This window comes from Pezoporus flaviventris, unplaced genomic scaffold, assembly GCF_033815535.1.
Source record: "Pezoporus flaviventris isolate CSIRO_AGI_PZ_B2104156 unplaced genomic scaffold, CSIRO_AGI_Pfla_v1 ptg000007l, whole genome shotgun sequence".
Classification (NCBI taxonomy): domain Eukaryota; kingdom Metazoa; phylum Chordata; class Aves; order Psittaciformes; family Psittacidae; genus Pezoporus; species Pezoporus flaviventris.
Window position 1 is genome coordinate 17204542 of NW_026892555.1, and position 12267 is coordinate 17216808.

Consider the following 12267-nt stretch of genomic DNA (forward strand, 5'->3'; position numbering starts at 1 on the left):
TTCCTGAACTGAACCTTGGCCAGCACCTGTTCTGTGCTGCAGCAGGGGATGCTGACATCCACCTGTGCGAGGTGGCACTGGACCCAGGGCACCTCCTGCAGGGAATGGGACATGGAATCAGTTCTGACAGGTTTCCTCTCCATCCCCTGACTTACACTGATCCTTGCCCTGCCTGTGGGTTACAGTCTTACAATGCAGCTTTCTTTTTTGCAGTTCCCACTGCTAGCTTACTATGAGGTGGCTGGGAGGAAATGCCAGGGGACTCTGCCCTGCTGTGCCCCTGCTCCCCTGCATTCTAGGAGGCACTTGGTGCAATTAGTGGTTAAATTGAGCCAGGTGACTGGGTGTCAGACATGTGCAGCTGAGGACTGCTGGCTGAGAGCCTCCAGCAAGCTTGGAACAACACAGCATGAGCCAGCACATATCTCAGCAGGAGTTGTGCATCGTGCCATTCTACAGCCGAAGGGCCTTGTCCAGAGAGCAAGCAATGTCTGTGAAACACAGCTGAGTCTGGACAAAAAGGTAAGGTGAGGCACTGGAACGAGCTGCCCAAGGAAGCTGTGAATACTCCATTCCTGGCAGTGTTCAAGGCCAGGTTGGACAGAGCCTTGGGCGGCATGGTTTAGCGTGAGGTGTCCCTGCTCATCACAGGGGGGTTGGAAATTGATGATCTTAAGGTCCTTTCCAACCCTAACTATTCTATGATTCTATGAGTCTATGTAGTCTTTGTTACCCATAATGTAAGTCCATGGCTCAAACTGGACACACTTCTTACAGCTAAATAACCAGACTATAAATCAACAGCATATTTGGCGTGGTCGAAAATTCAGTATCAGTAGAAATTGTTTTCTTGTTTATCTTGTCTGAGAAAAATTAAATAAATTACAAATTTAGGATATAAATAAAATTTTATGCAAAAAAAAAAAGTAAGCAATTTTCTTTACATTCAGATGTAAAATGAAGATTTAAAATCTCATTTTCTCTTGACATTTCTAAGCAAGTTTATCCACCAGTCCTACAAACACACATCTTCTGTGGAAGTGGAGCACTTCTGCCATTTGCATATTCAGTGTTCTCAACTTCACAAGCCTTTATATCAAACCAGTATCACTGTTATTTAGTGACAGTTGTGAAAAAATATGACACTACCATTGTCTGAAAGTAGATGCCTAGATAAAAAAAGTGTCATTTGGCCTTTAATTGCCCCAGATAGCTCAATTATCTTATTGAGAGGGAATGAGAGGATGGTAACAACATAAATAATTCATGGCAGATAAAACTAACACCAGAGGCAATGTAGGCCCACTGATGAATGGTGACAGAAGATACAGAGATGACAGAGTTACTGAATGCCTTCTTTGTCTCTGTCTACTCTGCTGCGGGCAGTCCTGAAGAGCCCTGTACCCCTGAGACCTTAGATGAAGTCAGGTCAACGGAGCAGTTTGCCTTAGTCGATGAGGAATGGGTTAGAGACCAGTTGAGCAGTCTGGACATCCATAAATCCAGGGGTCCAGATGGGATGCACCCGTGGGTGCTGAGGGAACTGGCAGAAGTCATTGCTAGACCACTCTCCATCATCTTTACCAAGTCTTGGGAAACGGGAGAGGTGCCTGAGGACTGGAGGAAAGCAAATGTCACTCCAGTCTTCAAAAAGGGCAAGAAGGAGGACCCGGGTAACTATAGACCGGTCAGCCTCACCTCCATCCCTGGGAAAGTGATGGAACACCTTATCCTTGGTGCCATCTTAAGGCATATCAAGGATAAGAGGGTTATGAGGGGCAGTCAACATGGCTTCGCCAAGGGGAAACCATGCTTGACCAATCTCTTAGCCTTTTATGAGGAAATAACACGGTGGATGGATGATGGCAGAGCGGTGGATGTGGTCTACCTTGACCTCAGCAAAGCATTTGACACAGTCTCCCACAGCATCCTCACAGCTAAATTGAGGAAGTGTGGACTGGATGATCAGGTAGTGAGGTGGACTGCGAACTGGCTGAAGGAGAGAAGCCAGAGAGTTGTAGTCTATGAGGCAGAGTCTACTTGGAGGCCTGTAACTAGTGGATTGCCTCATGGGTCAGTACTGGGACCGGTATTATTTAATATATTCATCAATGATTTAGATGAGGGAATTGACTGTACTATCAGCAAGTTTGCTGATGACGCTAAGCTGGGAGGAGTGGCTGACACGCCAGAAGGCTGTGCTGCCATCCAGCGAGACCTGGACAGGCTGGAGAGTTGGGCAGGGAATAACTTGATGAAATATAACAAGGGAAAGTGTAGAGTCCTGCATCTGGGCAGGAACAGCCCCAGGTTCCAGTATAGGTTGGGGAACGACCTGTTAGAGAGCAGTGTAGGGGAGAGGGCCCTGGGGATCCTAGTGGACGACAGGATGACCATGAGCCAACACTGTGCCCTTGTGGCTAAGAAGACCAATTGCATCCTGGGGTGTATTAGAAGGGGGGTGGTTAGTAGGTCGAGAGAGGTCCTCCTTCCCCTCTACTCTGCCCTGGTGAGACCCCATCTGGAATATTGTGTCCAGTTCTGGGCCCCTCAGTTCAAGAAGGACAGGGAGCTGCTGGAGAGAGTCCAGCGCAGGGCAACAAAGACGTTTAAGGGAGTGGAGCATCTCCCTTATGAGGAAAGACTGAGGGAGCTAGGTCTCTATAGTTTGGAGAAGAGGAGACTGAGGGGTGACCTTATAAGTGTCTATAAATATATAAAGGGGGAGTGTCACGAGGATGGAGCCAGGCTCTACTCAGTGGCAAACAATGATAGGACAAGGGGTAATGGGTACAAACTGGAACACAAGAGGTTCCACTTAAACTTGAGAAGAAACTTCTTCTCAGTGAGGGTGACGGAACACTGGAACAGGCTGCCCAGGGAGGTTGTGGAGTCTCCTTCCCTGGAGACATTCAAAACCCACCTGGACACATTCCTGTGTAACCTTATCTAGGTGTTCCTGCTCCGGCAGGGGGATTGGACTAGATGATCTTTTGAGGTCCCTTCCAATCTCTAGCATATTGTGTACTGTGATATGGGGGAAGTTATCAAGCAGATATGTACCTGTCAGGAACCACACACGTGAACCAAGTACACACTCGTCCAAAATCCTTATACCAGTGATTTAAAAGTCATCAAGGACTACACAATCTGTTGATTACTTGAAGATTTTATAGGTCAGCTGGCAACCTGACAGTCCTTCTGATGTTGAAGGCATTAAGCTTTATAATTTACTCCTATTATCATCCATTGTTTATATGGAGCAGCATTTTAAGGCCTTGTTCAAGGCCACATTGCAATAGATACTGAAACAAAACCAGACCAAAATGCCTTGTTCCTTCTTATAGTTCAGGCTCTGAATGTTCCCAGGGAAAGCCTATGTGAGGGCACTGCTGCGTACATGTCTAGCCAAGAACATTAATAAAGCAGAAAGAAGAAAGGATGGGAGGATGAGAGTAACTATGATGTGATCCTTGGTGTATATATATATTAATACTGTGAAGCTGACAGAAGAAAGACCAGTCTTGGAAAGACAAGACCAAAATATAAACACTTTATCATCTCCTGAATAAATAAAAACTACTCCACTTTGGTGCTACTCATGTTTTCATGAACTGATTTATACATGAATACCCATATACAAATTTCTACTTACTCAACACAGAACCTCAGTACTGAATAAATCTATGCATATCCCAAATTTATTATTAAAGCAAGCCCAGAAGGACTGATACAGTACTTAATAAGTTGATTACAATAAAAGACTTTTTAAGATTCTTTTGAAGTCTACTTTTGGGAGGGAAGTATTGTTCATATTTTTGTCCTTTAAAAGGACACAAGGTAAAAACCCTCTGTGTTGACCATTCTTCATTGCTGTTACTTGTGAAATGCAGTTAAAATTGGATTCAGTTATCCTGAATTCAAATTATAATGCTCTGCTAACACAGTTTGTGCTCTCCCCTTGAGTTGAATAGCTACTGACATTGGCAATTGTATACCGTTTATGCTGGTTTTCTTATTTCAGTGACAGTTCAGATGGATTCATGCTTCATATAGTGAGCATGGGAAACCATATTATTTTGGCCAGCAGTGCCTTGGATCACATCTGCACCCTAGATAACCTTTCCCCATTACCTTGTGGCTGCCTCCAGGGATCATCACCTCCTATATCAAATCTCACTTGGCTGCATCACACACTGTGGTCTCAGGCTCATACAACAGAGCCTGTACAGACATTCTAGACATCATCTTCTTCTGCACCATGACAGACTCTTATTCTGCCTTTTGCTCCTGTGCAAGTGTTCCCATAAGTTGGTTAAATTTGCCCTTGCTCCAATCATTACATTTTGCCAGAAGCATGTGTGAATTAACAAGGCATTACTTTGATTCAAAGGGAATGCTCACAAGAACCGTGTTAGATTCCAGGTCAGTGAGGGCTTATCCTCTTAACCGTATTAAATGTCATCAACCAATTTGAAGCTCACCTAAAGGCCCCTGCAAAAGTGTGCTTCAGTTCCTGGGAAACCTTCTGATATACAGGTGTCACTGCATCATTTTTCTTTCCCACACTGAAGAGCATTTGAAATCAGACTCCTCTCTACCTGCAGGGTAAGAACAGAATAAAAGTACCTCAGAAATAAATCTTCTACTCCTCAGAACGGAGGTACCCAACTAGGTATGCAAGATAAATGGGAAGACACTTCTCAGACATCCATTTTGGAGTCATAAAACTCCCTTCACAAGTGCCGTATTCATCAACAGACATTTGTCTCCAGAAAAAGCTAAAAATGTCAGCTATCCCTCTCTGAGTGGCAGTTCAGTCCAGATTCCCAATAAAATGCTTTTTTTCTCTGCTCTGTGCTGCAAGCGCTATATACCATGCAAACACGCATAAGGTACTGAGGAAAATAAGGCGAAAAAAAAAGATTATTTTCTTGAAAACCCAGGAGATGCAGCATTCAGAAATAATTAACCACTTAATACCTCTGCTACTTTCTTACTCATTTTCGTTTAATATGAAAAATCAAGTCTCTGTCAAATCCACCATATCTGTATCCTCCAATTTAAATGGTGGCTGGCTGATGGCCAGTGAGCCAAAATAAAAGTGGAGAACACTTGCTCCAAAGGAAAGAATCTTTCGAAACTAGGTAGGAGTCATTAGGTACAAGCCCATCTCTGAATAATCTGTCTTCCTTGAGTATTCATGTTTTGGCAATGTCACACTAAACCCCAAAACAATCAGAGTTACAGACTACACCAGGCCTCAGCTAGGAGAAATAGCTGCATGCCATCAACTTTCTCAGAACCTCACCACAGACACTTCCCAAGCCCTACTGCACATAGAGTTTACATTATGTAAAAAAAGCCACATGGTACAGTAAGCTACAGTTACTCAACTCAGATGGTTGAATTCCAGGACTCATAACAAGGCTGCTCCTAAACTCTTAAACTGGATCAAGTTAGAATCATAGAATCATAGAATAGTTAGGTTTGGAAAGGACCTTAAGATCATCTAGTTCCAACTCCTTTGCCATGGGCAGGAACACCTTCCACTAGGCCATGTCCCCTAAGGCTCTGTCCAGCCTGGCCTTGAACACTGCCAGGGATGGAGCATTTACCACCTCTTTGGACAATCTTCTCAGAGATTACCAAAATATGTGTCCTGTTATATACAATCATTATGAATTTGATAAATTGGATCTATATAGGAATACCAGATTTTGTTCTACTGGAGCTCAGGCACAGCTATAGTCTAAAACTCACAGGGTATATCTGTGCCACTCAGACTGCTCATTTACAAAACACTAGCCTTTGATGGGAGTGCCTGTGATGGTCAGGCAGTTGAATAATTGCTTAGGTAGATTTTTTTTATGCATTTACACTGTGCTTTAAAAGCAGATCCAAGCTGCACTTAAACCCACATTTCCTATATTTCGCAAATTGTTTGGATGTAGAGCTGGGTCATGGGTTTTGGCAGAGCTCTGAGACCCCTCGGTAAGGAAAGCATAAATCCAGGCACAGGTTCTTCCTCACATCTCCATCTCCCGCAGAGGCACAGGCATGGATGTGCCTGCTTGCCATTACTCTGCTTCTATATATCTCATAATTCCATGCAGTAACTTCAGATGCCTGAAGTCAGGCAAGTCTTTTCTAAATACATAGGCTGCTACACAAACATCTGAGGGTGTGCAGTGCTTCAGGTTGCTTTCTGACTTGCATTTCACTGAGTAGTACTGACAGGGATCTGTCCCATATAAACAGATCACACAATTCTTATCAGAAGTCAGATTAAATAAATGCTTTGATGAAAATAACATCTCCCTTGAACTCTCCTCCACTAGAACTGAACACAGTGTTCCAGCAGACATCTTACACTGTGTATATAGGCAAGATCACTCCCCTGTTTCAGCTAAACTTTCCACTTCTTCAGCATCAGTTCTCTTAACCACAGTCGTGGTCCAAGAACTCACATTGAGACGTTCACTACTATGGGTCTGAAGTATTTTTTCTCATAACTGCTTTCCAAAACAGTTTCCCATCCTGTTGGCAGAGCTTTATTATTTGTCCCAGATGTTCTTCTTTGAATTTAGCTGTATATTTTTAATGTTACTGTTCACTTTACCTAATGAGTCTTTCTCATGGGATATTCTTCCTATAAAGACAGCCTGATAGCTATTAGTTTTATTTTTAACCTCCAATTTGTGTTGCCAGAATCTCAAATTATTTATTCTCCTTTTTTGCCCAAGACCAACACAAAGCAATGCTTCCCTTTTGCCCTTTTATATATGTAATAATGATATTCATAGTCTTCTCATCTTTCTCTTATTTTCCAGTATTTCATAAATATGGTAAGAAAATTTTCCAGTTAATTCTCTGAAGATCTCTATGTAAACTATTGTTATGAAAATGCTTAGCTCCAGCTGTTGTTCTTTTTAGCATTTGTGAAATGTTTCAGTGAGATCTGCTGATATGTTATACAACCCATCCGAATAGAAAAACAGGATCAACACATTTGACAAGCAAACTAGAGGGTGTTATTCTGTTTGGAGAATTAGAACTCATTTGAACCAAGGCCAGTCAGAATAATTGAATCAAAGATCATTGAATCATAGAATAGTTGGAAGGGACATTAAAGTTCATCCAGTCCCAATCCCCTGCCATGGGCAGGGACACCTTCCACTACATCAGGTTGCTCCAAGCCCTGTCCAACCTGGCCTTGAACTCTGCCAAGGATGGGGCAGCCACAGTTTCTGTAGGTAGTCTGTTCACAGGGGTAATGAGATCTGCATAAGATCTCAATCTCCCCTCTGTCAGTTTAAAGCCATTCCCCCTCATCCTGTTATTACCTGCCCTTGTAAAAAGCCCCTCTCCAGATTTCTTGTAGCCCCGTTTAGGCACTGGAAGCTCCTCAGAGCCTTCTCTTCTCCAGGCTGAACAGCCCCAGCTCTCTCAGCCTGTCTCCAGAGCTGAGCTGCCCTGAGCATCTTCCTGGACTCCTCTGGACTCGTTCCAACAGCTCCACTTCCCTCTTGTGTTGAGGGCATCAGAGCTGAATGCAGCACTGCAGGTGGGGTCTCACAAGAGCAGAGTAGAGGGGCAAAATCAACTCCCATGACCTGCTGGCCACATTCCTTTTGATGCAGCCCAGCTTATGGTTGGCTTTCTGGACCACAAGTGCACAATGCCGGCTCTGGTCCAGTTTTTAATCCACCAATATTCTCAAGTCCTTTGCAGGGCTTCCCTCAATCCATTCATCCCCCAGCCTGCACTGATATTGGGGACTTGACCCATGTGCAGGTCTGCCTTTGCACTTGGATTTTAATTCTCCCGCACACCTGGTTTCTAAAGCAGAAAAATATTAATTTTCCACCACCAATGAAAAATAAGAAATACACAAGTAACATTCTTAAGTATAAAATCATAAGCATGTAATATTCAATGAATATCTATTTGTTTCATCTTTTTATTTTCTCTTATGCTGATTTTTCATCTATAATCTTTATGCAAAAGTCTTTTGAATCTGACATTTTAAATGTAGACTTGTAATCTTCTAATTCTCCATGTTTATTTTTTCCACTGTTTCTACCTGTCCTATCCCTACTAACATACTGATACACACAATTGCAAATGAATGTATACTTGGCAACACTTTTCACTGTGCTTGCTCACCTACATATTAACCACTTGGTTACAAAGCAGATGTTTAAAGATCTCCAAGTCAATTTGTGTTAATATTGACAATCTGCAGTATTTCCTTCATTTTCCCCAGCTTGACAGGCTTTCACAATCTTCCCAACATTTCCTCATCTCCAAACTCTGAAAACCTGATTTCAACATCATTCTCATGTTTTGGGTAGGAAGAAAAGGTCAAAGCATCATAGGCCTCAGCTGACAAAGTACAGATGCTCTCTAGGTCACAGACAGAAGCATTATCAGCTATGTGCCTGCATTAATGAGATCACACAGCATCAGGATTACAGGGCCCAGCTCTGCACTCTGCCCCTTTCAGCATTCCTGTGACCTCAGAGGGGGACACAATTCAAAACCCAAACTTGGCCTACAGCCCTGAAGCAGTATAAGGCATTGTCTGCAGTTTTTTAATCTGTGAAAGCCCAGTTCCAAACCTAAAAGGAAAAATTTAGCCATCTGAAATTGAACTTAGACAGATGTAGGCACCAAAACTCTCCAAACCAAAATACCTTTGAAAGAAAGATGCCCAACCCTACTGAACATAAGGTTACAAAACGCCTCTTGGGTTTTCATCCCAAATGTCCACAAGTGCTTTCACTGTTACAAAAACATGAAAGTGTCCTGGTCTGTGCAACAAGCCAGCCTGGTTTTGGACCAGGTGATAAACTGAGTGCAGAAGCACCCCACTGCCCCATAAAGCCAAGTTTTGCAAGTATACACAACACTACCAGATGATCACAGTATAAAGACAGGCGAGGCGCACGAGGTGGCTGTTTAGTAGGAATACACATCAGGCAGGAATCATTGTTCAGCCTTTTAGTTATTACACCAAGGAAAAAAGGAAAAAAAGTAGAAGTTGCACTGCTTTTGCCACCTGGGGAGACTGCAGCCTCTGACTTCCTAGAAGTGCTGTGTTCATCCACTGTAAGGGGCTGGTCTAAAGTAAAGTGAGAAAGGAAAGGAAGCCTTCCTGCTGAAGTGGAACTACATCACAGAAAAGATGGAAAATTCATGGAATCAGAAAGGCCTTATACAAGGCTGTACCACGGAGAAGGTCTCAACTGAAACTTGGTCTCTCCAGGCAGCATGAATAAACCTCTTGTGCTGAAGGGTGCAAAGGTACCCTAGTATGTACTACTGAGCTCTAATCCATTCTCCTGGGTACAGTATTGCTTTTGCTTGTTCTTCTGAAGTTCCAATTCTGACCAGAGGTATTTGGGTACTTAACTGCAGTGCTGAGACCTTTACTGGACTTTTCCACTCTTGTTATTCTGACAGCTCATGAGCAAAAATATTGGACTGCAAGAAAGCAAAGTGGAAAACAGCATTAGCAGGTGTCTAGAAACAATGCACCATCAGATGGAGCAAATGAACGTATGAAAACAAATTCCACAGAAAGCTTTGCAAAAACATCAGGTGAAGCTTTTCCTTTGGTAGGTCAGTTGCAGTAGGAAGCAAAAATGCGTTGAGTTCCTTGTGTCTCTGCTAAAGGACACTGCTAACTGCTGGCTAGCAACACTCTGTGATTGAGAGCCCCATTCTCCCTCACACTGAGATGGTTCAGAAGCAGCAGCAAAACAGGAGCAGAGACAACAGCAAAATGTGCTCAATGACCAGCTGTAATTCACCCCATACCCTCTCCTTGCAACTACTTCTGGAAAAGCGCTCCATCTGAGTGAAGATCAGAGTAGCAAAGCCTGGAATAAGAACTGCTTCATTTACCTTGCTCCCTGTTCAGGAAAGCAAAAGGTCTAACCCAAGGGCCTGGCCCAGAGCCCAGATTTCCCTGGCAGTTCCCAGAGTCCAGTGCTTGAGCTGAATCTGCATCCTGCTGTGGCTTCCTGAAGAGCTGTTATTTGCGAGGAGGGAGCAGAGAAAGAAAAGCCTAGGAAGATACTGTGTTCTGTAGGTTTTCTGAGGCCCTTATCAATGTACATTTTTCCTTTCCACAGCAAACACAGGTATGGTCAGAGTTACATACTGGTTATGAAAATTAGCTTTATAGGTAATGCAGCAATAGTGTTGGTTTGTAAAAGGCATCAGGAGGAGTATTAGGAGTGGTATCATGGGATCATGTCAAGTATGTGTTTCTCCCTATACTGATGATTAACCAGTGCACAGTAAAAATATTTTAATAAGCTGAGAATTGACTTAATTCCTCAATATTTATTTGATATACATGGATTGTAGGGGGGGGAAATGTTTGCCTGAAAGTTAATGATTGTTTCATGATTTATGACAAGGCTATAAATCTCTATGCAAAGAGGAGATCAAAGGGAATCACATCCCATTATGAATCCTGAGACAACCTGAAGCCTTCCGTTTTCATGTCTTGTCTCTGAACAAGGCAAAAATTTGAGCTTGAAATGGAAAAAAGATAAAGCAGGCTCCAGCAACTGAATCATCACCATCCGCTCCGGAGAGGAGTTACTATGGCAATGGCAGTGCTACTGCACAGCTTCTCCTTACTCATTCTACAAGTATGACAGCAAACATATGTGGGAAATGTCCACCTCACACGTGTGGCTCGCAGGATTGGCCCATGGGCTCCAGGGTCCAGTTCCTGCAGAGAGGAAGAGCAAATTCCCATAATTAAAGTAGGTGACTTGCAGTTTTCCATGGAAACAGTCTTGGGGCAGGACCTAGGATTCTTCCTGCTCTTCTGTGCCTCAGGAAGGTGTATTCCAGTGCTTAGAGGGTGTCTTATGAGCACAGAGAATCTTTAATTCAGGGATTCTATGCTATTTTTTTTCAGCTGTAACTACCTCACTTCTCTGAATTATAGATGTCTTGACACCACCAGGGAGGATGGTATCATCTTTTTGGCAGAGCATAGCTTGGAGCTCTACATAAGTAATGGACCTAGTCCTGATGCCAACTTAATAAATTAGTAATTATATCTCTTTGTATATGCAACAATCAGTGTGTCGGTACTCACCAGTGTCCTCTTTCTTCTTCGAGGACCAGATGAATGCATCACCTTTCCTATTACTGATGGTATGTTCTCTGTACTGCACATAAAGGACACATTTGCTCTTAATTATTTGCGAGACAGTATTTAATATTTACTCTCTAATAGCAAGCAGAAGTTCCCCACAGGAATTGGGGCCCTTTGTAGGAAGCATACATGCAAAGGAAACCTTTGCCCAAAAATATTACTGCTGAAAGTACAGTTTCTGCAAGCTCATTAAGTCCTACAAGCAGACATTTATGTGGAACCCCAAATGAGCTTCACACTGAGAATTTCTTCATCGTTTTTGTGGAAAAGAAGTCCTTTTCACCCATTGCGTGATGTGCACACAGCTCAGATCGCAGCCTTGATAATAAATGCATGCCTTTTAAGTAGAGCCACTCTGGGGAGCAGATGAAGAAGGTTAACACATGTGCATTAATCAATAGGAGGGTCAACAACAATTATCACAGTGAGAGGTAAAAGAGATGCTACAACAATAAAATACACTATGCCATGCACCGAGGAGCAAGTACAGTTTTACATCGCTACATTTTCCATCAAAAGGTGGTGTTGAGAGAACATCTGACACATTTTGCTACTTACACAGCTATGCATCCATCATATTTGTACCGGTAACATCTACCCCGTTATGTGTCTGCTTCATGCCTCACCCTGAAACCTCCATCACGGCACTTCCTATAACATATCCATGCTCCCCACGCCCTCCTGCACCCAGGGCAGAGTCCCCCCTCGGTTCTGCCCGCTCTGGGAGGCTCCGAAGCGATGCTGCTGCCCACTGGGATACCCGCGGCCCCGCTCCCGCATCTCGGGGCGGGAGGCAGCGGCAGCACCACGTGTCGGGGCGGGGAGCGGTGGGGCCGAGCCGGCCTCCACCAGCCGCCAGCGACGCAGCGGCAGCGGCCCCGGCTGAGCGCATCCCTTCTCGCCCATGCCAGGTGCCCTTTCCCGGGTGCGACGTGACTGAGGAGCGATGGGGCCTCTGCGGGAGAGCAGCAAGGTGAGGAGACGGGGATGGCTGCGGGGACCGGGCGGATGCGGGGACGGACGAGCGGCAGGGGCAGGCAAACCCCGGCCCCCCCGCTCGTCCGGAGCCTGCCTGGATG

General features: G+C 44.1%; 1 protein-coding gene across 4 annotated transcripts in view; it reads left to right on the forward strand.

Annotated features, from left to right (window-relative positions):
• Positions 1-12001: 12001 nt before the first annotated feature.
• The window catches only part of SYBU (syntabulin), a 47932-nt gene continuing 47666 nt past the window's right edge, over positions 12002-12267 (forward strand). For all 4 annotated transcript variants that reach the window (XM_061447852.1, XM_061447850.1, XM_061447853.1 and 1 more), the window contains exon 1: positions 12002-12161. In XM_061447852.1, coding sequence (XP_061303836.1) covers positions 12135-12161 — 27 coding nt within the window. In that variant the 5' untranslated portion in view covers positions 12002-12134. The remainder of the gene's footprint in view (positions 12162-12267) is intronic.